This window comes from Odontesthes bonariensis, chromosome 16, assembly GCF_027942865.1.
Source record: "Odontesthes bonariensis isolate fOdoBon6 chromosome 16, fOdoBon6.hap1, whole genome shotgun sequence".
NCBI lineage: Eukaryota > Metazoa > Chordata > Actinopteri > Atheriniformes > Atherinopsidae > Odontesthes > Odontesthes bonariensis.
In genome coordinates, this window is record NC_134521.1 from 25835108 (window position 1) to 25861296 (window position 26189).

The 26189-nt window shown below is 40.0% G+C and overlaps 1 protein-coding gene across 4 annotated transcripts in view; it reads left to right on the forward strand.

Annotated features, from left to right (window-relative positions):
* The first annotated feature begins 373 nt into the window (after positions 1-373).
* The window catches only part of gabrg2 (gamma-aminobutyric acid type A receptor subunit gamma2), a 63085-nt gene continuing 37269 nt past the window's right edge, over positions 374-26189 (forward strand). For all 4 annotated transcript variants that reach the window (XM_075486702.1, XM_075486703.1, XM_075486704.1 and 1 more), the window contains exons 1-5: positions 374-818; positions 11710-11849; positions 17433-17500; positions 20402-20622; positions 24431-24513. In XM_075486702.1, the coding sequence (XP_075342817.1) occupies positions 703-818; positions 11710-11849; positions 17433-17500; positions 20402-20622; positions 24431-24513 (628 nt within the window). In that variant the 5' untranslated portion in view covers positions 374-702. The remainder of the gene's footprint in view (positions 819-11709; positions 11850-17432; positions 17501-20401; positions 20623-24430; positions 24514-26189) is intronic.

The following is a 26189-nucleotide window of genomic DNA, read 5'->3' on the forward strand; positions in this document are numbered from 1 at the left end:
TTCTTTTTTTCTTCTTTTTTGGAAAAACATCCTCAAATAAATAATTACACAATGTAATCAATAAATAATGTAATGTAATAAATCTAAAACACACACACACACAATTATACATAGAATGTATATATATATATATATATATATATATATATATATATATATATATGTGTGTGTGTGTGTATATACATAGAATGTATATATATATATATATATATATATATATATATATATATATATATATATATATATATATATACATTTCTTTTTTTATATGTATGTATATATCATCTTATATTTAGGTGCTTCCGCTGAGTGAAACCGCGCATGTGTTGATCCGTGCTGCAGCAACGTGCATCAGTTCCTCTCTGACCCCAGTGTTAATCTGCATTCAGGCTGAGGCTCCAATGGTTTTCTCAGCTGCTCGATATCGGAGAAGCTTATGACTTGGGGCTTCGCTGTTTGTGGCAGTTTTGTAGGCCCCTGCTAGGCTGTCGAATCGGCAACAGACACGCAAAAAAAAGACGTGTTTAGACTAAATCAAGCTTTCGACAGGCATCGATTTAGTTTTGCCCAATTTCACTCCAACGCACGTCCGTCTCGGGTGTAGATTTGCAGAACCGCTTCTGCTAACGTGCGTAATGTATCGTAAAGAGGGAACACAGTGAATAGACGGACACGTCCATCTGCAGGAAAGAGGAAAGGAAGATGGTGATGACGGCTTCTCCTAAATCAGCCTTCAGATGCTCGATAGCAATGGCGAAGCCTTCCCTCCCCCTGAAGCCGCTACTCTGGGTGTTTATTGTCATTAATCTTTCTACAAGGTAAGATATTAATGCAAATTTTCCTCTTTACAGAATGACTCAGTGTTGGCACCGTGGAGATTTCTTATTTTAACAGATAATAATGCGGTGCCTCCCGTGTAATGCCATTCTAGGCGATTGGGAGGTTGATAAGGGGGGAGTTTTAGTATGAAACCTGGCCGCTCAATGTGTATACATTACAGCTGTGGCTCGATATTGAGATGGGATAATATTTTCTAAAAAGCACAGTGACACATGCAAGCTCGAGTAAGATTCCGTGCACCACTCGTGTGTTGTCACTCAATAGATATTTTAGAAGAAGCGACAAACCGCTTCACACCGCCATAATGCTTAGCTCTGGGTAGTAGATGACTTAATATTATTAGCAGACTTCTTCAGTTTCTCTCTCAGTCTATCCCGTGTTAGAAATAGCATAGTGGCAGGCTAAGTTAAGTGAAGCTAAGGCTACAGTGTCTCTGCTAAGCCGTCTTCAAGGATCAATTAGTCTATTCCAAGAGTCAAAGCCTCTTTAATGATCGCATGTGTCGAATGAGGCCGCGCTGGAAAACAGCCCTTTTTAGGAGAAAAAGGCGCTTTGTATTAAAGACAACTTGATTGTTAATGAGAAATCGCTTCGTCCCACGTTTTTTGAAAGGAAAAAAAAAAGCATTTCAAAATGGCAGACAATCACAAAGAGAGAACACAAGTGTGAAGCACATAAGGGCAAGGACAACATCCACGGAGTGATGCTTGACGCGCACACGTTCAGAGGACTGCTGTGTCTGTTTTAAGCGCGGCGCAGGTGTGCGTTTGTTCAAAGAAGCTCGTTCTCCCTGTGAGGGCTTCGTGCTCTGATTGAAGCTGAGAGGAAGCGGATGGTTGGGCTCCTCGCATCGTTTTTTTCTTCGTGTGTTTTGTGGAGGGTGAAAAATGGAGGCAGATAAATCAGCCGACGTTCAGTCACCATCATGCAGATCACAACCTCGGGGTTCCTTGCCCAGCCCTGCACCGTCAGGCTTGTGTACTTCTAATTGTATGCACAACAAGTGTTCACGATACACTGGAGTAAACAGCACACCCTTTCCATTCAGATCTGACATGTATTGATGGAGTTGACACATTGGGTATGAGTAATTTAATCACAAAGTACTGAGAACTGAGACAGATCAAAATAAGTGGTATTCTGATTTATCTTAAAGAGTCATGGAATGGCAATATGTACCTCTTGTAGGTACACCTGTGGGTACTCTTTTGGTAACTTAGCTCAAACGAACAACATGCTGTATGTTTCTCTTTTCTAACAGGATATAAGCAGGCCGTGCTTAATGATTAGATTGGAGCTGTTTATTTGTAAGCAGGTGTTCTGGAAGTAAATTATGATTCATGTATGGAAACTCTTAGATAAGTGATTTTTCAAGGTCTTTGCATGCTTTCAGTGATCTATGCCGCTTTGTAACGAACATCTAGAGCACTGTGTGAAGTGATGACAAACTGTATCACGATACATTAACCACAGTACACACTCAATTAGTGATTTGGAAGCCTGGATGCTGCAGCCCAGGCTCAGTGCACAGTCTAAAAAGAGATAGTCCCAAAATGTTGCAGCAAATGGTTATTCCTTCAGTTTCATCAGTCTGACTGAAAGTTTGACTTTAGAGAAAGGCCCAGGCTTCACTGGAGGAGTTTGACGTCGTGGATTATGGGAACGGGGCCTTGACAGGAAGAAGGGATGTCACAACAAACCAGATGTGGTGGTGCTCAGATGTTCCATTATCCCATGTCATGTTTGCTGTTTTGCAAACTCATCTCAAGTGTCTCAGGTGGTTCACCATATAACACTAATTATCAAATCAATTTCTTTTCATTTTTAGCTTTCTAACCTTGTGTAAACTGGTGCCTTTAACTTTCATATTCACCACCAGAGGTACTAAGGTCATAGCCTGGGAATTCCCATGCTGCTTTGCACGCAATTTCATTCTCACTGCAAAGTCAGCCTGGAAACCACCGCCCTTAATTTTGCTTGAGTTTGGGAACCAATCACAGACCGGGGGGGGGGCAGCAAGATGATGATGACGTCTATGCGCTACACCGAAGCTTGTAGAGTGTTAATCCAACATGGCAGCGGACACAACGTTACCGTTCAATGCAGCCTTAGAAAGTGTTTTAAGCAGCTTAGAACCCAAGTTTACTTTTATTTTACTTTGTTTTCTTCTTCTTCCTCGTCGAATTTCTGTCGTCATCTGGTATAAGTGATACAATTGGCTATGAATCGCGCGCAAAGCAGCATGGGAAGAACCAGATGCCATTTGCTAGACATTCGTAGCGCCCAATAAACGGCTCTAGGCATTCATAAACCACGCCTCAAATACGAGAAAATGCACACTTAGTTCCCATCTCATCGAGATTGTGGACGCGTCAGCCAGGCTACTAAGGTCATACATTTCACATAGAATTCAGAAGGTTTGAATCAAAGTAAATGACTGGTGGCATTCACCTCAACAAAGTACATGTTTTTCAACAACCCACATTATGTTTCACTGATGTCACTGAAACACCTGATACCATAAAGAAATAAAATAATTATTGCAATGTCTGCCAACGAATCATATATTTTTAAAATCAAATTACATAAATCATAAAAATAAAACTGCAAAGTATTTTGTTGTGGCAGCCGAATGGTCCATCAATATGATACAGTAGGTATATATATAAACTAGGGCTGGGAAACGATTAAAATTTTTAATCTAATTAATCACATGATTTCCCTGATTAATCACGATTAATGACATTTGTATGCAAAATCCAAAAATGAATTCAAAAGTAGTGCATAGCTTTTAGCATTTAGTTTTTATTTTAAATGTGCTGCCATATGAATGAAAGTGCCATAACATTTGTTGTGCAAACACACTTAACATCAGCATCTTTCTGTAGTTTTATGTAGAAGCCTCGCTCCACTGTCTGTTTCCTTGAATGACTTGCTGCTATCAGTTGTGTGTTTTGCCTTTAAGTGACATTTTAGACTGGAACCACTACGGTGAGAAGACAATTCAACTTGGCAGAGTTTACAGATGACTTTGGTTCTGTCGACTCCGCCGTCTGGAAGAACTTTAAAATGAAATTGGCCGAGTAAAAGTTCCGTACCCTTCTCCATGTTTGGTGGATCCGCCGATTACTTTCTTTTCCGGTTCCGCAGCAGACAGCAACAGACTTTTACAATAATAAAATAAATGGTAAAACAGGGGTGGTCCGTGGCTTAGTGGTTGAGCAGGCGCCCCATGTACAAGAGGCTAAAGTCCTCGCTGCAGCTGGGCCTAATTCGAGTCCCGCATCGGGCGGCCCTGTGCTGTGTGTCGTTCCCCCTCTCTCTGCTCTCTGCTTCCTGTCCCTTTGAACTTTCCTAGCCATTAAAGGCACAAAATCCCCAAAAAATAATAATATATATATATTTTTTTGAATAAATAAAGTAAAATAAAACCTGCGTTAATGCACGCTAATTTTTTTTTATCAACGTTAAATAATTAACGAGTTAATTCGCGATAATAAAGAGTAATAAAAATAAAAAATAATAAAAATAACGCGATAATAAAGAGTTAACTCGCCCAGCCCCAATATAAACATTCTAAAAAAAATTGAGATGTGAATAAAATTTCAGTGTTGAGTAAAACATTGTGTATCCTACAATTATCCATTATTTAGAGAATAACAAAATGCTGCATGTAGCTTCGGCTCAGAAGAGATAGGCCTACCCTACAGTTACTGTAAATCTGAAAATCCTTTTGCAAAACACACTTCACAAAGAGGCATGCTATCTTGCTAAGAGCATGTACACCTACACAATTATCTGCTGCTGGGATAGAGTTTTAAAACATCTGCATACAGTAAATAATAATAATTACTGTAACCAAAATCCGATTAGAAGTATATCTTAAGAAAAGGGGCACATAATAAACAAGTGGGTTTGTGGTCCTTTAGCCTTTAGCCTTTGCTGTATACCAGTTACCCCCACTCTCTACCTCTGATCAACTTACCAATGTTTACATTTGTAGTTAAACTCATCTTGCAGACATTTATTAAATTCATAAAAACACATACCTGTTCATTAAAACTACATATTAAGGCATTTCTTCCTGAGGATATAATCTTTATTCTTTACAATGTAAAAGATCACCTTTTTTTTTTTTTCATTTGACATGCACAAATGTATGAATATGCAAATTTGCCCCGCCTTGTTGTCAGCAGCTTATCTGGTTGCGGCTGCTCTCACCAGACCTCATTCATTCTCTCCATTCTCCACTTTGAGTACACCAGCAAACAGCTTATAATTGTGTTGCTAGTGTCAGACAAATCTGGTTACCAGATACCAGTCACCAGCTCTGATAAACTGATGAGATTGTTTAATCTGAGATTTTGAAATGGTCATTGGTGTGCTGCAGTTCCAAGGTGGAAATGAGCCTCTGGACCATAAAAAACATAATATGGATGTCTTAGTTTAAAAACTTGTTTTCCACCTGGAGGTGGTCTTTGAAATTGAATCCTTTTAAATGTGAAGCCCATAGTGAACTGCACTCAATCAAACTGGAAACAGAATATATGCCTCTTCTCAACTGGAAAAGGTCGGGATGTTTCACCAGCTGTCATGTATCCAATGATAAGGATCTTCTGCGTCTGCACGAGTGTGTGTGTGTGTCTCAAGGTTTCTCAAATGGACTTTAAAACATCCAGATGTCAGCCCTCAGTTGCCAATGATAAAATAGGTTTGACAGGATGTAGAGGATGACAGAAAAAGCTAGTAGCACCCTATTGATTGCAAATGTGTCAGAGCCATTTCAGTGTGAGATGGGAGGGTTTACTAAATTATTATTTCAATTTTCTCAGCCAAATAAGTACCACAATAAGCCTGAAGATGTCATGACAACAGGAATGTTACGTGATTGTTATCAATAGCTAAGTGCTCCATCTTCAATCTTGTCAATAGCCGCTTTCGGACAGAGCAGTTCTAAGAACGGTCCTTCTCGAATTTCGTTCTGATAACTGCCCTTCCCCAGCGGAACTGTTTCAGTCTGCATTCGCACATGAGTCGGACCAGGTCGGGACTGATGCGGCATGGTTGTCAATTGGGTATGGCACGGTATGGCAGCTGCCACACCTTGGCTCCAGGGGAAAATGTAAATGTTCGTTTTTCTTTTTTTCTTTAAAAAAAAAAAAAAAATTAATTTATGGAATTACTCTGTGTCAATTTGTATTGATTATTCTATTATTTAATACATATAAATGAACTATAAATGAAATTCTGAACAACATAATCAATTTATCTAAGTATCATCTTCCCCAACACTTGTATCACCTTTTGAAATGTGGTGTCTCCCAGCCTCCCCTCCCTCCCACGAGATGACGGATCCTGGAGGTCAAAGCTGATGTTATTAGTAATTAATGTAAAATATGAAAAGAAAGCAGAAAACTTTAGATTTATTTATCACCAAAAAAAAAGGGCAGGTGATGATGGGTCCAATGTTGCCCCAGCGGCGGAGGAAGGAGGACCAGGTAGTGAAGGCTGTCCACTTCAGCACCTCCACCGCTAATGCTAATGCTAATGCTAACAGGGAGACGGAGACCAAGTCCATTGTTATATTAGCGGCTATGTGAGTGAGAATGCATTTGCACACATATAAGCTACATAGCAGACTTTTGTGGGGATTATTGTATATTTATTGATTTATTGATACTGTAGTCATGTGACTGACTATAGTGACCTTACCATACCTTAGCTTTGGCTGAATTGATGCCGTTGTGATGCGGCGCAGCCATCTGCGTCTGTGACGTGTTACTTTAGCGCCACATTCAACAACAAAACAAAACAAAACAAAACCCGCGAAAAGTAAGGAGAGAAGAAAAAAACACCTCGAAGAAGCTAATATGGAGAGCAGGGAGGCCACCGTGTTCATGGTCTGCATGATGGTGATATTAATCATGGACGATCACATCGGGCATCTAACATGGAGGCTGGAAGAGCTCACAGAGAGTCAGGAGACGAAGGGTCGAGCGCAGGTGATACTTCTTCGTTTCATGAAGTAAGAAAGGAGAGCAGAGCGCCGCAGACAAAGGAGACAAAGTGTAAGTTTAACTAATTAAACACGCAGGTTGTGTCCGTGTCGTATGAGTAAACATTTCAGCCGTGAAAGCATGATATGGGGCGTAGCTACCGACCACCAAACACCTCCATCAGATGTGTTGCGTTGCTATAGAACCCAGAAAAGACCCAGCTGAGGAGAAGGAGCTGAAAGGGTTACAGGAACTGAGGGCGATGGTCCCGAGTTCCTGTATGTGCGAATGTGGGAGAAAACGGCCCCGCGGATTAAAAGGTTATTAGAACTGCCAAAGGTTCCTACAGTCCGAATGCGGCTATTATAGCTATCCTTGCTGTCTCAGCCCCAATGGATCTGTCCAGCCAATGTTTTGTTTACTTTGTGTACCAAATGCTTTTGTACAAATGGAACAGCTTGTGGCTAATATTCAGGGTTGAATTAGTTTTGTACTGACCTGCCATATTCCTGTTGTTTTACAGCTTAAAAAAAATAAAAACATTGTTGTTTGATTCAAATAAAAAGTAGAAGTCACTGTTGAAGTTTTAACACAGAATGTATTGGTGTGCTTTCTTAGGTGAAGATTTCACCACAAATAATTAGTTTTTTTGCAGGACACACTGTGTGTCATGCATTTAAGAAACTTGGGTGGAATGTAATTCTTCTACCTACTGATTAAAGCAGCTGCAGTTTGACTGGTGTTTGTCTTTCTGAGCACGGCCATGACAACAGCTGGAGGACACACCAGGCAAACCAGGTTTCAGATGATATAAAACATGTTTCTGAATCATGATCAAAGATATTTCAACCATCCTTCCACCCTGGTTATGTCTTTAAAACGTCAGTTTATACAGCTTTACTACCAAGTACCAACTTACCAAGTAGCTTGTGAAAACTGATAATTCATGGAGAATTTATACTCCTGTTAGGGTTTGTTTACATGCAAGCATTTCACAGTTGTATAAACTTTATTTTAATTTGTCCAACACTCAACAATAATTGAGCATTTAACTTTAGGCACAGCACTGGCACAATTAGAGACTGGCATTAAGTTACATTGTACTTAATTGCTGACAGAAAGAAGTCAGCCTTGCTTGCTGATGTAAGTTAATCTATCTGATCTGGTTAACACTGGAATGAGTTGAGTCTGCAAATAGACTCGTATCTCTGAGCCAGAAGTCAGTTAAGTAGAGCAGAGTGACAAAATTATGGTAATTGGTTGTTAATAGTCCTGTATGTGAATTTCATGGCTGCAGATGTTCATTATTGCAAACTGACAATCTTACCGATAAAGCAGAGAAACACTTTAGGTCCATTTCAAAGTTTGTTTTTTTCTTTTTTAATGATTTTTTTCCAGTCTCTATAAAGGGGGGTCTTATTAAAAATGTAAATATTTATAAATAAAAGAGTAATTGAAAAGTAAAGGTAGAGCTAGTTAAAGAAGAATTGCCGCTACACTTGTGTGTGTGAAAGCGTTTTGTTATATTGTTGCCAAAGGTGCAAGACCAATTCAATGTGTAGTAATACCGAGCATGTTCATTAAATTTGTCTTTTTAATTAGCAATAGCTGAAAGCAATGTGAGCCATTTTTATTTTCTTCTCAATTCTTTTGGCTGATGTTAACCTGAGTCACTGACTTACACACGCGTGAATATAAACACATACGCACACGTACAGCATAGTGTGCAGTCAGATGGTATGGTGCTACTCTGTGGACCTTCAGGTACTGAATTAGTAGTCAAACCCTTAGTTCCCCTCGTTCCCAACACAATTTTTGATTGGCTCATGTTGGGAACATTTCCATATATATGCAGGGGCACTCTGTGAGATGAATAGAGATGATAAAATTGTAGTAACCTGAAAAACTGCAGATTTTTTACTTCTCGCAACCTTCTCTGTCTCCTCCATCTGTCAGACTGTGTGTCCTTATCTGAGTAAAGGTATAAAGATTTAAAGGCTTAGGCACTCATGTTATGGTTGAGATGGATGGCACTTAATAGCTTTTAATGCAGTCTAAGGAAGACATCAGGTCAACACATTATCTGTCACAGTCAGCCTAAGAACACGAGAAAGCCATCAGGGCCTCTATCTTTGTGTTTTACCATAGAAACATTCTTTTCTCAACATTTCTGATTTTTTTTTTCATTTTTTCATCTTGAAGTCTCTTTTGCTCTCATTGCTTTAAAACCTTGCTGAAAGCGCACACCTATTTCAAGGTTGCTATTAAGTGTTGTTGGCTGTCTGCTGGATCTGATCCAGTGGTTAGAGGAGCACACAAGTGATCCACATCTGCCATGGCTTAGGGATAAGACACATTAGAACCAAACTTTCATTGATGAAATATTTTTCTTTCTATTGATCTGCTCATGTACTTTTATAGCCTTCTTTTGGATCTGGCTTGTTTCTCATGCTGTATTATGTAGCTATATGAACTTGTCTTTCTTTCCAAAATGTTTCTCAGGCAAAACATGAATGGAAATAGTAAACAAGGCCTTGTGTCAATTCAAAAGAAGAATTTGATGAAAATAAGTATGAATGAGGCATATTAACAATGCTCTCACATTTTTATTCATATAAAAATGATAATTCCCTGACATTTTGAGATAATATCTTCAGTCAGTTACAGTTGTCACATGAAGAAGATTTAATAAAAAAAAAAAAGATTACAGCATGTCCCCTCTATGCTTGAATGGCTCTTCTCTGCGTACTCTCACTTTCCCTGGCGGTCCAAAGACATACCTGGAAATGGATGCAGGTCCAAAGATGTGAATGAAAATGTGCCAATTTGATTTAATAAAATACTATAACAAACAGGGTATCTTAGAGCCTCAGCCACTTAATACTGTATTGAAGGACATTCCGTAGCGCTGACTGCATGATGAAAATCTATCTTTGAGAATACCACACTCAAAGCATTGAGAATCTGTTTTGTGACACAAATTGAATAAAAAGAACCGCAGAAACTCAATATGTGCTCTATGTACAAAAGTCTTGCCCCTACATTCTGTCTGCTATTCTCTTTCCACCATACACTTACGTGCATACATATCATTCTCCAGTTTCATTGCCTACTGGCAGTACAAACTTCCCTTAATATTCCACACAGCATTAAAAAGTGCTGGGTGCTTTTGACTAAGTCATACTCTGTGGCATCATGTTGTCGGCTATCCCATTCTGATTTCCACAGCTGCAAACTGTACACCAAGTTACACAGAACAAGCAGAAATTAGCTGATTAGCTCTGATTTACTGTTTGCTTGGGTGCAGACAGCAAGTTCATGTTGGATTCAGGAAAGGGTTATTGATTAGCTTTAAATACATCGTTACACTGTTTACCTTGCACATTTAAGGAAAAAAAACTCCATCTGCTATTTCGACCTCAAGCCCAAAAACTATTCACTATGACAGTGACGAAGCTGTCGTATTTCAGACATATAATTTACAGGTATTATACCTGTGTGAGAGAGCAGGGAATCAACTACACCTTTGATGTGGTGGTATTTAAAGTTTTTTTTCAATATTAAGAACTATCATTATTTTTTAATGTTGGAGATGTCTCCACATGGAAGTAAACTTCACACTTACAGAAGTTTGGGGGCCCTGATACAGCAAACATCAAGCTTCTTAACTCTGCTGTCTTGGAGTTGTTTCATCGTTTTTTGCAGAGTTGATAATTATAGCATATCTTTAGCTGTCACTGAACTGAAGTCATAAGGTTGTCATTCAAACTGAAAATCAGAGAGCTTAAACTCACCGAAATTATATGTGGAAAAGGGTTGTAGGTTGAGTAGGGAAAGAAGTTTAATTTCATAGATTGATAGTACTTTTGAGCCTCGTTGTCATTTATTTTGTCCCTCAGCACATGACTGCCTCTTCTGCTCGTCAACACTTGACCTTTGTATTATAGTTGGTGCTAGGTGGTTACTTTGAAATCAACAGAAGGTTTGACTTTGGAATACTTAAATATGTGTCTGTGTAGCCATTTGCTTTACACGAGGCCTAAAGGAGGTTACTTTGAGTGACTTGATGGGATGCGCATTTTATCAAACTGGCCCAAAGACTGTCTTTCTCCCTTGAGAAGCTAAAGTATGTCAAGAAGATTTTTTTGGGGGGAAGCTGACCATCTGGATCGAATAAAAGATTCTCAACATCACCTCACTTTGAATCAGTGAAAGTCATCAACATGAAAATATAGCATGGATCTGCTCCAGTGGCACCTTAAGGTTATATTTAACTTACAGCTGACTGAGGTTTCTAATTGTGTAATCGCGTGACTTTAAACATCAGCATCGCCTGATGACAAGGGGAAAAAAGAGAGCGCAAAGCTTACTGGAGGCCAAATTTAATGATGAATAAAGTCGTGTGTTGAATAGTGTAATTAGAAGTGGCTCTCGTGTGCTCATGCTATGACCTGAAATATGCACATTCTCTGTCCATGAGCCGTGGCTTTTAGTGCTACAGTCAGTTTTCAATCTCACACGTCCAATACACATTCAGGGGGTTTATGACGAAAACCCAGATGTTACATTCTGAAGATATGATAAGAACATTAGTCTGAGAGATACAATTTGGCAAACAAGATGCCTCGCAGCATTAATGTAGACAGTGAGACAGATTACAGTTTTTTTTTTTGTTTCTTTCTCTCACTGATGCCACGACTTTGTTCCACAAATCATAACAGAAACAAGACAGAAGGCAAGATTTTCAGAGATCTTGTACAGGCTTTTTCTCTCTTATTCCTTTTTCAAATCAAACGCAGAGCAAAAATACTAAAGAAATTTTAAGGAAATTGTTAATTGCATGGGATTTCTTTTTCCTCTCTCCTCCCTGTAGCTCCCTCCAGAACGATGATGATGATGAGGTGACCAACAAGACGTGGGTGCTGACTCCCAAAGTGTATGAGAGTGACGTCACGCACATCCTCAACAGTCTACTAGATGGATATGACAACAAACTCAGACCTGACATCGGAGGTGGGCACTGAATTTTCGCACATGATCCATTTAGAACCACAGAGGAAAATATGGACAAATGGATACACCAAGGAGCAAAAAACATTAAAACCACTAGAAAATGATAAAACAGGTCACATCTGGCCGTGAAACAGCTGTGCAGAAAGCTTTCCAATTATTTTAAATATCTGAAACAAATCTATCATTCTTTAATGGTCCTTTTTTTTTCAAATCACTTGTGAAGGTGTTCAGAAAAAAAATTGTTACCGTCCAGATATTATGGATCTGGTTGTATTCAAACTGTAAAATAATAAAAATGTGAAAGACTTTAGATTATCATTATCCCATCATGATGAGCCGTGCAGCATTTCTGTGTGTGTATGCGTTGACAGGAAGAGAGGCTATTTATACCGCATGTCTGCCTGTGTTTATGTAGATGCATGCTTTATGGTCAGGGAAGATGTCTGTCACGGTCCTGTAAACCTGCAGACAACTAGCTTACTCCCTTCACTTTGACAGACAGCTGAGCAGGACTCCCTTGTCTGCATGAGCCCATCACGTCCATCTGGAAGAGCAGAACAGGGAGATGCTCAGTACCCTTGAATACTTGATTCATGGGTCAGTATTCCCGGGAACAAAGTCAGAAGCTGTCACATACTGTCACAAAAGTATAAAGCTGTGCAAATTCATATGCTAGCAGTGAACTGCATGCCCCTGCTCTGTAACATTCATGCCAGATGAGGTCTACTGACTGATGCCGTGAGCTGAAATTTATTTTTTTCTTTTTGTAATTTTCCGCCTTTTTTCTTTTCTTTTTTTTTGTAACAGCTTCCTCAAAGTTCTCCTTCCCAAATTCCATCCATTTCTTTAAAGGAGCTAAAAACTAAACGTTTCATGAAAAAGAACACAACCCGTCATTGTGTCCCCACTGAAGTGGAGGTAATTTGTGCAACCTGAGAGATATTATCATGATTCAATGTGATGCTAAACGTGATGGGTGGATCGGCTATGAAATGACATCTGCTGCGTAACACTGCTGTATATCATGAATCCTTCACACCAGTCGACATACTGTACTATACACTGTTGTGTATTTTGTGGTACATTTCTTGAAAGGCAACCATTTTATCCTTGAACCTTTGAAGAAGAGGGCCTGCGCTATGAGCTGATTAGCAGCTAAGATCTGCTTTGTGGTGCAGCTTCAACCAAGTGAGCCGTTGCATAGCTGGGAGGCTGGCTGCCGCCGTCTTAAGCATCATCTTCAAATGTGTTTAGATCTGGCCCTCTCAACGTTGGTCTTCCAGTTGCTACCAAGTTACAGATCCTCACAGGGGATATAATTAGCTGGTTATACTGTCATCTGAGCCAGCAACCAACCAACCAACCAACCAAAGCCTGGCAGAGAGGGATTTTTCCACCACTCCGCAGAGTGCTGTGGATTCAGATTAATCACAGACTGTGCCACTGGTTCTCTTTGAAGTCCACTGTGATGCTCATTTCATTTTTAACACCCCTGGAGTGTGCCGTATATGTGAAAACTGAGAGGCAAAAAACAAGAATTCTTAATTTGTAATGTATCCATGGCATTGATCGAAGATCACTTTTACTTTGGAAGATGAAGATTAGCAAATGTGCATTGCAGCAGCATTAGATGGAAGTATGGTGATGGTCAGAGTCTGTAAGCAAAATCAATCAGCCTATTATCACAATGTGGTGGGCGTCTTGGCATGTCTTACAATGTCTCTGGCGGCAAGTTTGAGATTCTAGCATAGTCATTTAATGTTCACTGGCATCGTTTTTTTTAATATGGCACCTATTTCTATTTTCAAGAAATTGGCCCATTTTCCATCCGGCTGTACAAAATAGAATATATTTTGCTTCTATGTGTTAATTGTGTGTATTTATGCTCCTGTAAGCTCAAAACTTAAAGGTGGGGTAGGGGATCTTTTTCTGGAACATTTTTTTATATATTGCTTGAAATACTCTTCACACCCCCATTGCAACCAATTAATTAAAAGTTTTGACACAAATATGAAAAGTTTACTGTTAAAGGATAAGACCGTTTTTTTGACATTGGGCCCTTGATTTCACATTATAACATGATGTTCTACTCACCCCTGCTTGTTGTTGAACATTTGGAGCTGTTCCGAAGATATTCGAGAGGCGTCTGGCTGCTCTCTTGAGATATTCGGCCATGAAACGGTTTCCTATGGGCAAGCTTATACAGGCACAAACTATGCTGTTTATAATTTATTAATTACTCTACACTAGCACTGATAACGTGCAGGTGCGTCGCTTACTTAAAAAAATCCGGGTTAATAATTTTGAATTTTAGCCGAATGAATAAATAGGCAGCAGGTCTGTGGGCTGTCTGTGGCAGTAGCACGACGATGACGTCAGTAACACCCACTTTACGACAAAAAAATCAAAATTACAATAAACCGGATTTTTTTAAGTAAGCGACGCACCTCCACGTTATCAGTGCTAGTGTAGAGTAATTAATAAATTATAAACAGCATAGTTTGTGCCTGTATGAGCTTGCCCATAGGAAACCGTTTCATGGCCGAATATCTCAAGAGAGCAGCCAGACGCCTCGCGAATATCTTCGGAACAGCTCCAAATGTTCAACAACAAGCAGGGGTGAGTAGAACATCATGTTATAATGTGGAATCAAGGGCCCAATGTCAAAAAACCGGTCTTATCCTTTAACAATGATTGGATTCTGATGCCGTCTATCAAACTGCAATGTGCTCCTCCCTCCCCCTCCTTCTCCCTGTGCGCGTATCCTGCTCCGTGAACGAATTACGCGTCCAGAAGCTTGGCAGGAAGCTAAACTAGAGCCAGCTTGGCTAGCACCTAGCATTATTAAACGTATAGTTAGCATATGCTAAATACTAAATACTAAATACGGCAACGATCGATGCTTGCTGTCAGAACAGTGCTCGTGCACCTTCGTGCTCGTACGCTTCCATGTACTCTAGAGGCGTGCCTTCGAGGGGAAAGTGAAGAAAAGGGTTGGGACTCTTTACCTGTGTATATTCAAAATGCAGCTTCGCTGGACTCAAAATCCAGGATCTCCTACCCTACCTTTAATACTTTTGTAAAAAAAAAAAAAAAAAGCTCTAAATATACAGAAGATATCTGGTCAAAATCCAGATTCATTTATTTATGCTGAAAAAAATATGTGAGATCGAGTCCAAGCCATGAAGAGCTTTGTCTATTTGTTCATGCTTAGGCAAGTGATGTCTCTGAGCCATAAGCACAATTCATATATATGTTGGCATGTGAGTGATGTGAAAAATGCATGCCTGCACAAACTCCCTCAGTACGTCTCAGACAGCCACTCTAGCACAATCTTGACGCTCAGTCATCCATAAGCATCAAACTGCAAGGTGTAGAGACGGAGCACGAATGTTCATTTGACACCAACCTGGCCAATTTCCTCCGCAATACTTTGACTGAATACTGGCCTGTCTGTCTGTCTATCTCATTAAACCAGCATAGAAATCTGAAACCAAGATATGTAACATAAAGTGGTGGCCATAAGGTTCACTGGTCAAAAAGCAGACTGAATCATATTAAAATGGAATGAAATAGTTGAATGTGATGTCTGACAGATGATGAGCAACCCCAGATTCAAGAAAAAATAAATAAGTTACAGAGCAGGAGAAGAGGTAATACAACAAGAGTAGCCCATGATTTCTGTTACTGAAGTTGAAAACTTTTGTCTGAGATTTAAGTTGTAAGTTTCAAAGAAAGAAAGCTCAGAAGATAGAAAAACGCACCAAGAGGGAAATATATTCTGAGCCTGCATTAGTTAGTTTTTTTTATTTGTTTGTTTGTTTGTTTACCTAGATAATGGGAATTGTGAGGTTTTTGCTCAGTCTGTTAAAGAATGTACACTCGAAAAATAAGTAAAAAGACCAACAAATACAAGACGTTTTTGCTTGAAATAAGCAAAAAAATCTGCCAATGAAACTAGTGAAAATCGGCTTGTCAAGATTTCTTCAAATAAGATGTGATATTTAGGACTTTTGAGTTAAAAGTGATTTTGAAATTAGCTTAAAAACCTCTTCAAATGAAAAAAAAAGCTTGTTTCATGTGAAATATGACTCAAAACAAGATGTTTTCAAGACTTTTTCACTTAACAAGATATTCCAGATGTATTAAAACAAGTCCCTATATCTTGCTGAAATGGTACTTGTTAGGCAATTGTTTCTTATATCAAGTGTAATGAGATACTCAATGAGACAAATATACTTGGTAAGATTTAGATTTTTTCCAGTGTATCTGCTGCTTCAGCGTGACGTCCAGTGTCTAAAAACTTTAAAAACTGTTTCTTTATTCATGGGTTTATTTATTTTTCTGCAACCACATGGTTTCACTTTGATTGGCTGGCACAGCTTCACCATTGACATCAATGCTTGCCATGTCTTATGTCTGCTGTTGGTGACCTGATTACCATTAACAATAACTATACATGCTGTAACAATTCTCCAGATCAATGCCAATATTTTTCTCTTGTTAACACACATTTGATATTTCATTAAACCATGACGAATTTTCAGATCACTGCGTACTGAAGATATCCCTCAAACACTATTTCTCAGCTCATATAGTAAAAGCCTAAGCAGATGCACCGCTTAACTTAACATCATCGCAGCGTTTGGCCTGTCGAAGTATCCGTCAGTAGAGGAGGACACATGGTAATGTGGTGAAAAGTTTAGAGCCCCAGCATTAAAGATAGACTGAATTTTTAGTTTGGCACTAACATAGTCTTCTCTTTGGTTTCGTTACCACACCGAATGTAAGATGGGATTCGATTAAAGAAAGTTACTGTACAAGTTTAAATTGAAAGAAACTGCATGTAATCTGTTCGTCGTGAAATTTTCAAACCTAATTTACCTGTTCTTTTTCTTTAACTGTGATTGGCTCTGCCTTCATAAGAAAAACTCTAAAATATTATAAGAAAATTGGAACGTTTCTTATCACCTTTATAGGAACATCTCCTTAATTTTGTATCACACGTTGATCCCATTCCATTTTCATATGTATTCATTTTATAATATAGTTTTTCCATAATAGAATATTTGATTTTATTAAGATCCGATTTATTGGTCATGCATACACATGAAATTTGTCCTCTGCTTTTAACCCATCCAGGTTGGCACATGTTGACACACATGCACAGGGTCATACACTCAGAGACAGATGCCAACCTGGAGCGGTGGGCAGCCATTCAGCACCTGGGGTTACGGTGCCTTGCTCAAGGGCACCTCAGCCACGAGGTGGACTGACATCCTTCCAGCTATCAGTTCAACCAATCTTTTTTGAATGGTGAGAGTGGGAATCGAACCACCAACCTTCCGGTTATTGGACAACCGACTCCAACCACTGGGGCACGGCCAATTATATCAACTGTTGGGTGTTCCTTTGCTTTCTTTTGATTGGCTGCCACATTTAGTGACTGAAACAAAAAAGGGGATGCTTGAGAAAGTTTCCCAGCAGCTTTCTGTTCACAATTTCACTTACCCTGTTCCTCACTGATGATAAGTATAAAGACTACTGTCATTCACAAGTCTCTTTTTCTGTGCTTCTTTGCAGTCAAGCCAACAGTGATCCACACAGACATGTTTGTCAACAGCATCGGCCCAGTAAATGCCATCAATATGGTAAGTGATACTGGTTTATTTTGTGACTGTGTCACCAGAAAGCTGCCTGAGCCTGCATTTGTTACTAAGAGGGGGGATTTGTGATTGGCGTCCTTCCACAATGTTCAGAGAAGGAGCACCAGACCAGATTTTCAGGGTTTTTGTGCCTGTTGTTATTTTTGTCTTTATATATTTTCTGTTAATACTATTTCAATAAGAAGCGAGCAGTTTTTCTCAATACTTGTTATAGAGATTACATTTGGTAGTTTATAGCCGCTTTCGGACTGTAGGAACCTTTGGCAGTTCTAATAACCTTTTAATCCGCGGGGCCGTTTTCTCCCTTGTTCGGACATACAGAACTCGGGGCTTTCTCCCTTAGTTCCTATAACTATTTAGCTCCTTCTCCGAGGTCGGGTCTTTTCATAGTTCTATAGAACTATTCTAACGGAGGTGTGTGGTGGTCGGTAGCTACGCCCCATGTCATGCTGTCACGGCTGAAATGTCTCCTCAGATGACACAGACACAACCGGCGGGTGTATAATAAGTTAAACTTACACTGGTCTTATTTGTCTGCAGCGCTCTGCTCTCCTTTCTTCCATCATGAAATAAAAAAGTATCTCCTGACTCTCTCTGTGAGCTTTTCCAGCCTCGATATTAGACGCCTGATGTGATCGTCCATGATTAATATCACCATCATGCAGACCATAAACACAGTGGCCTCCCCGCTCTCCATATTAGCTTCTTGGTGGTGTTTTTTTTACTCTCATTACTTTTACCGTTTTGTTTTGTGTTTGAATGTAGCGCTGAACGGCTAACGGCTAACACGTCACTGAAGCAGACGGCTGCGCGCGGCGTATCAGTCCCTATCAGGTCCCGACTCATGTGCGAATGCAGACTGAAACAGTTCCGCTGGGGAAGGATAGTTATCAGAACGAAATTCGAGGAGGGTAGTTCTGATAACTACTCTCTTAGAACGGTCTGTCCGAAAGCGGCTTATGTGATTCTTTTGAAATTGAGCTCTCTCTGAGCATGAAAATGTAGAATAATGAGACTCAAATGGTGCTATTTTTTTTACTTGCCATGCCAAGTTTATCCAGCGTCTTACATCTTACACAAGTGCAGATTCCATTCAGCCAATCTGTGTGGGAGAAGTGCTGATTCAAATCATATTCCAAAAATTATTTCAATGTAGCTACTCCAATTAGCAAGTCAAAATTTAAGCAGTGAAAAAGCTCCATTTTTGCTGATGCGTGCAAAACAACCTCTTTCCATGTTGCCATCTGATTACCATTGGTAATGTTGGGTGATAAAAATTCTGTATGCAACAGCATAATGTAGAGGTGACAAAAAAATTAGAAGGACAGAGTTAGAAAAAGAACGTAATTTGAAATTCAGCTTTATTTATTTATTTATTTTGCATTCTCTTGCTGAGAACCAGCGTCTGTTGTTTTCCTGCAGAGCGTCCATCTCTACATGGCGATGATGTTCCATTTCACTTAGTCTTAGCTAAAACACCCACTCTCTCAGTCACTGCAGTGAGAAGCATTGATGGGATCAGTTAGAGAATGTGTGTTTGTGCTCACATTAGGGAGCCAGTGTGCATTTATGGCTGCGAGTGTGTGTGTGACGGGGGCATTTTGCTGACATGAAAGGTTGACTGATGGCTTCACATCCATATGTAATGCGTGTGGTTGGGAGAGTGCATTCACACTATGACATGACAAATGTGGTGAGGCTGCTAGTTTTCCCGAGGAGAGAGTAGACGGATGGTGTGGGGGTGTGCATCTCCAGTAAGAATTAACGCAATTGTTATGTCTTAATTATGAATTGGGAATCTTTGCGAGATTACAATGTTACAACTCGTGAGCGTTGCAGACTAACGGAGAGAAGTCGATGTTTGATGAAGAAAAAGAATGATAAATTTCTGCTTTGTTGCCGTCAGAGCCGAGCCTTTCTAGCTGCTCTCAGATATGAGCAACAGTTTGAATTGGAAGAAGCGTTGTCCTTGAATCACCCCAGAGCATATATGTACAGCAGGTTAAAGAAAAACGTAGAGGCTTAACCTGCTCACAGGGGGCCACATGGAGATCCTCACTGGATTTGAACTGCCAGTCTGTCCTATGTGAAAGAAAAATATGGGAATTTTGCCTTGTGAAAATATTTTTCAAATCTCGTTTGGAACTCTTTGGCATGGATTTAGACTTCATTGTTGGGCTAAGCTTTGTCAGGAAGTTAATACCTCTATGCCCTCTTGCACACAAATCCCCAGGTTTTCCTTTCTTTTCCTTATGCTGTATTTCCCTTTCAACCTCAGAGCTCAACCAGTCCAAATAACAAAATATATAGCAAAGCTCCCACTGTTTCACTGCCTCTCCATTCCCTCTCATTTTAGACCATATCTCACATTTTTTTCTCAGCTCTCCAACTCCTCCTGTGCCTGTGTCTCCCACGGGCCCACCGTGTATGTTCCAACACAGCTTTCACAATGACTGAATAGGAGACTAAGCTCGGGACAAAGTGCTGCCAAAGCAGCAGGTTATGAGGTTTGGTAATGCTTCAGTCAAACAATGAGAGATATTAATTGCCCCATTGAACATTTAATTTTCAGGTTGAAGGCGTCAAGATGGTCCTTTTCAGTCGTGCTCTTTTGAGGACTAAAGGGCATCTTGGCTCGAACAGACACCATCTGATCAAAGCAAAAGGCTCTTGAAAATGTGTTCCAGCGTCGTCTTCACGAGCACAAAGAAGTTCCTTTCACACAGAGAGCAGACAAGCGCCTTTTGAGCACTTTTTGATTTGTTCTTAGTGCATCCTAAAGCTGGAAAAGCACATTCCTGACAGAGCAAGATGTAGGCAGTTCAGCTATAAACCGCTTTAAACATGACAATTAAAGTGAAAAAACATTGTGTTTTATGTTGTCAGGAATACACCATCGACATCTTTTTCGCTCAGACCTGGTACGACAGAAGGTTAAGATTCAACAGCACGATGAAGGTTCTTCGCCTCAACAGCAACATGGTGGGAAAGATCTGGATCCCAGACACTTTCTTTCGCAATTCAAAGAAGGCTGACGCTCACTGGATCACCACACCCAATCGTATGCTTAGAATCTGGAACGATGGGAGAATACTCTACACCCTCAGGTAAGATGTCAGGGCTGCCTGAGGTCAGATATAAAAATGATAAATTGTTTTTCTTTCTTGGAATAATTGCTAAATAGATGTGGTTTTAGTTCTCGCACCATTAGGTGTCTGGGTGGGGAAGCTGCAGAGGACCTGTTGCTTTTGTTGGGTGTGAGCTTTATCAGCGTCTCTGTCTAAGTTTTCTTCAGCCAGGTTTGCTGTTTTTGATTTGCATTTAGAAGACGTGACTTCAGAAACATGTCGTGGTCTGTGGTTCCTGTGTTGGGATTCCTCTGGTTTTAGAGCTCTTTGCTTTTGTCTTCATGTTCTTCTTTTGCTTCTTGGTTTCTGCTCTCCCCACATACCTGACCCTTGTTTCGAATTACGAGTCCTGCATTGCTTTAGACAAGTTTAGCTTGGTTCCTGCCACATTTTGATTCAGACTTTGGATCTATGTTTCTTGACTCCCTGCTAATGCGGCTCCATTTATTTAGTGAAATAAAAGACATTTATTTTCGTCTTTACCTGTCTCTTTAGTTTCAGTCTGCTTTTGGACCTCTTGCTCACACGTATCATAACAATAAGGTTAATGCAAGTGGTGACCACTGGAAAAAAAAAAAAAAAGTAATTTATTGATCAAAACTATTGTTTTTTTGCACTTGATCAATGTGTTTATTGGCTGTGTTGAACAAGACTTGATTTCCACGGGGGGGGGCATCTTCACAAATCGCATCTGACTTGGGAAAGATTGAAAGTGACTCACCAGCTATTTCTGGTCTGATTTGCCGTTTAACCCTTTAAGTCACATGACTGAAACAATTTGCCCAGATGTGATATGATACTGCAGATATTCTTGGAAATGAAAGAAATTCTTGAAGAGGTTTCTCCATTTTGCTTACTGCAGTTTTTCCTCCTGTTGTTGTTTATGTCTAAACCAGTTTCTCCATTAAAATCAAGAGTAACATAACCAGTATTGCCACCTTTTGCGGCCCACTTCATTCCCCTCAAGCCAGTCAACTGAGACGTGTCTAATTTATATTCATATTTTGTGGATTTAAAAAAATTCTCTTCAGGTCAGCTTTGCTAGTGAATGGAAACCTTGCCATTCAGACGATACCAAAATCAATACAGGTGTAGAAGCTAAGCCAATGCTTTAAGCCACTGAGGTATTTGGATATAAAACCTAGTTGACGTGCTTGGATCATACTATGACGGATGAATGAGAATCCAGGTGTGTTTGAGTTTTGATGCAAACAACTCCATTTATTTTGCATCTCATGCTCTGAATTACTTATCTCATGAATACATCCGCACGGAGCTCAAAGTGATGCTGCACAGCGGTCAAAAAGTGTTTGTTATTCCAGAAACACCTGACGAGCCCCCAAAGATACATGCAATATATAGGCCGACCCGCCAATCACAATCCGACAATGACAAGCAACAATTAACATAGATCTGCTCTTACAAATGGGTATACTTTGAATTATAGATATCACATGTTTCAAAAGGTGTTCAGATATGATGGTGAGTTCATGGTGACGCTGTCATTGTGTAACTGTCTCATCAAAACACACTAAAATATTGAATAATATATAAACTGACTACAACAAAATGACGATGCTACTGAACAAATTGTGTCAGAAAGTCACACTCTGTACAACTGCAAATGTTTAAACTCCTCGCTGGCTAATCTCTGCTTGCCAACAGCAAAACAGTTTATGGATTTAAGGATGCGCTGACCCTGAGCATCGTCACTTGTGGCTAGGGATGGGAATCGAATACCGGTTCTTGTTGAGAACCGGTTCCCAGTGTTTCAATTCCTTGGAATCGTTTGGCGATTTTGCAAACGATTCCCTTTTCGATTCCAGTGGGCGCGAATGACGTCACCACGCAACGTTGTGTGGCGAGGCCAGCGCAGCCAGCAGTAAACATGGCGCCCAAGCGGTACAAATGCTCGAAAGTTTGGTTACACATCCCTAAAAAAGACGACAACAGGGCAACTTGCAAAGTGAATATTTCACCAAAGGGAGGAAATACTTACCTGACTCCCGCCCTCTGGTATTCGCATACCATCTGGGACGAGCCCACAACCGACATGATTTCAAATGGGGCTATTTTTTCTAAAACTCGTGCATGTGATTGGATGAAGAATCTGTCCGTCATCTTGACTGACACGCCACTTCAGCTACTCCCAATGACTCAACCCGTGACTGGGCGGCCATAACGCGGCCATAACGCGGCCATAACGCCGCCCATTCATCCAAAGTCCCACCCAGCGATTAATGATTGGCTCTGATTATTTTCTAATCGGACGAAACACATATGACTCCCAGGCTCCTCAGATGGTTGTGTGAGGAAAGCAACGTAAGCATGTCCTCGGCTAACACTGCAGGTAACTAACTAACTAACAAACACTGCCTATCATGTTAGCGTCATTTGCCTCATTGTAAAACCTGCTGTTAGTAACGGTTAAGGTTAAATGAATGCCTTCTCAGGCATTACATTTAGATGAAATCATGAGAGACAGAGCCTGACTGGCTCAGAGCCAGAGGCTGGTGGTACTACCCCCAGTTCACCTCCACCTCCAGCTTCTCCTTTCACCAGAGCAGGGAAGAGTTAAATTACCCAGGCCAGGATAGACGAATGTGGACCTCACCGTTGTTGGGTTTGTAAGATCATGACTCGTGTTACTTCTAAACTAAACAAAGTTGATGCTAATCGACTGGTTTGTTGTCCTTTTTCTCGAAATGAGAATCGATAAGGGAACCGATAAAGAACCGAATCGTTAACCAGAAGCGAAAATGGAATTGGAATCGTAAAAATGTTATCAATTCCCATTCCTACTTGTGGCTATGTTTTTATTGCTATTAGTTTGATTTTACTTTGTAGCTATTAGGGTGCTGCCTGCTCTGCTCTGACTCCATGCAACAAACAACATGTGTGCTATAAAAAGCATTCTGAGGAGCCAAACCAGCTCTACATAACTCTTCATTGTACTGATTATTTTGAACAAGCCCTGGGAAAATGTAACACTAAGCATTATAAGTGTTATAATAATTCATGTGTATAAAATCAGTCTTCACAGAATAAGTCTATAAATTGTTATATGGCAAAAGAACATGAACTACACTAAACTGATGGGGTCCTCTGGTTTAGGGTTTATAGTTTGACATTTTTAGTGCCTGAATTATGAAAGATAATATTATTAAGGAGAATTAATGATATATCATCTGTGAAATGACTGGATGCCCAATGACAACACTGAGGACATAACTTACAATATAATATTTCTTGAAGAAAGAAACGTGTGACATGCCAAACGGTAAGAGGAAAAATTGAGTGGGCTTATTATTATGCTTGTCCAGCATCATAAATGCAGTGGACATTTCCAGTGACACCACAATACATCACCAATGATAACAGAGAGATAGAGATAGAGAGGGAGAGAGTGAAGTCTTCTGAACTCCATCAAACCGTGATGGATGCTCTCCTGAGCAGAACTCTACCCCTCCACTTCATTAATTTGTTGAGGAACGTAAGCGCTGGTTAATTAGGATGGCCGCTGTGAATGTGAGCACAATGATACATGACAATAGTCAGAGCATGGCTGGGTGAAGTCATTTAAGGTCATTCTCTCATTAAGAATAAGTTTAATGACTTTAACTTTCTCAAGTGTAAAAAAGAAAAGAGAGACAAGTGAGCTTCTGTGAATAACAGTGAAGAACATCAGTTTAGTTTTTCTTTCTTTTTTTTGACATGAGTGATGAGGATAGATTACGTATGCATGTATGCAGTCGGTCAATTCAAGCAATGATTCGTGTCTCTGCAGGTTGACCATTGATGCCGAGTGCCAACTTAAACTGAACAACTTCCCAATGGATGAGCACTCCTGTCCCCTGGAGTTCTCAAGCTGTAAGTTTGGCCATACGCTGCCACCCTGCTGCTTTACCCCTCCCTGTCCATTTCTCACTCATTTCAAACGCACACATTGTACTCACAAACATGCAGCATATGAGCAAAGATCCTATTTATGGAATAACTATGCAACAGAGCAATATAGTAATTCAAGTTGCAACAGAGATTTTTCCAAAGACCTGGAAAGCAGATAAGTCATGTGCATGTATGTACTGCATATGTCTTTTTACTGATTTATCAGTTAAAAAAATGCCTAATACTGATAGAAAGCAACGCCAGCGAGTCAATGGATAACATTCTTTACCAGACAACTGCCCTTCTTCTCTGCTAAATACTGTTTTGGTTTTTAAGGTGCTCTGTAATACCAGATCAAATCTGCAAATATCTATATGAATGTGATATATATGGCAATTTATCAGATTGGTAATTCATTATTAGTACGACTGATGCCCACGAAAGAAATTTAACATGTTTCTCATTGCCAAATCAGCCAGAGGCACTGCTAATTGCTTTTCTGCAATTATCAATACAGTTCGAAAATACATTTCAAAAGGTGACAGTCCAGATTACTCAGTACTTCCATGTAAGGAGGGTACGGGGGTTAAGATATGCTAATGAGGCTGCTATGGATGTACAGAGAGATGCATCATGAGATGTTCTCCAGGGAGAATGCTTCCCAAATAGCTCCAGAGCACAAGAAAGAGACACCGTGGGTGTTAGCAAGCCTAAAAATGGAACAGAAGCATTCATTTAAATTTGATGAGAGCTGTGGATGTTTTCAGAAATTGCTTGATGTACAGCGCGTGAGCTCAGTCTCAGAAGTTGCAGGCAGAGCAGCGTGCAGCTACTTATCACGTGGCAAATTATCTCAGCACGTGCCACCAAAACAAAATAGCGCGGTGAGTGCAGCCTCTTCTGCAGCGGTTTTCTTTGAACCAGATCAGACCCCACAATTTACAGTCACACATGACACGGTTTGTTTCAGCAGCACAAAATTGCATTTTCAGTATTTATCATTACAACAGCTTTGACAGAAAGGGAATTCATGGCATTGAGCTTTAGGGAGCGCTCTTGTCCGAGCTGCCCAGAAGGACAAAGAGTTTATAATTCCTCCTGGATGCATTACAGACGAAGGTAGCAAACTGCCTGCTCGGATGGCTATAATGTGGGGAAGCGGGCAGCCCCTCTCATCCCCTGCTACTATGGACCCAGCATTACTGGATGTCTGAAAGCACTTAAGTGATAAAATCATTTAAAGTTTGCACTGAAGAAGTTCAGGTGCATTATTCTAGCCACAGCTCATCTCCAGACAGAAGACTGTGGTATACTGATATTTGAGAACCTTAGAGCCAGACTACTAAACCTGTGCAGGGGAATATTTAGCCACCTGAAAAGAGGATTATTATATCTTTTGCTTTTCTGGATACCACACAGAAATGTGATACATGATTTGATTACAATGATGCAATGGCTCATCTAAACAAATTGGTTTTAGGCAAGAAAGATTATTAGTGTGATTCTTACAACCAGAGAGCATGAATGGGGAATGATGAAATGACTGAAAACCCATTTTTTTGTGGTCTTGGATCAATGATATTTATTATTATTTTAAAGCCGGCTTAGTATTTTAGTGAGAAAGAAGCTGGAGTTGAGATTTACTCATCAAATGCAGG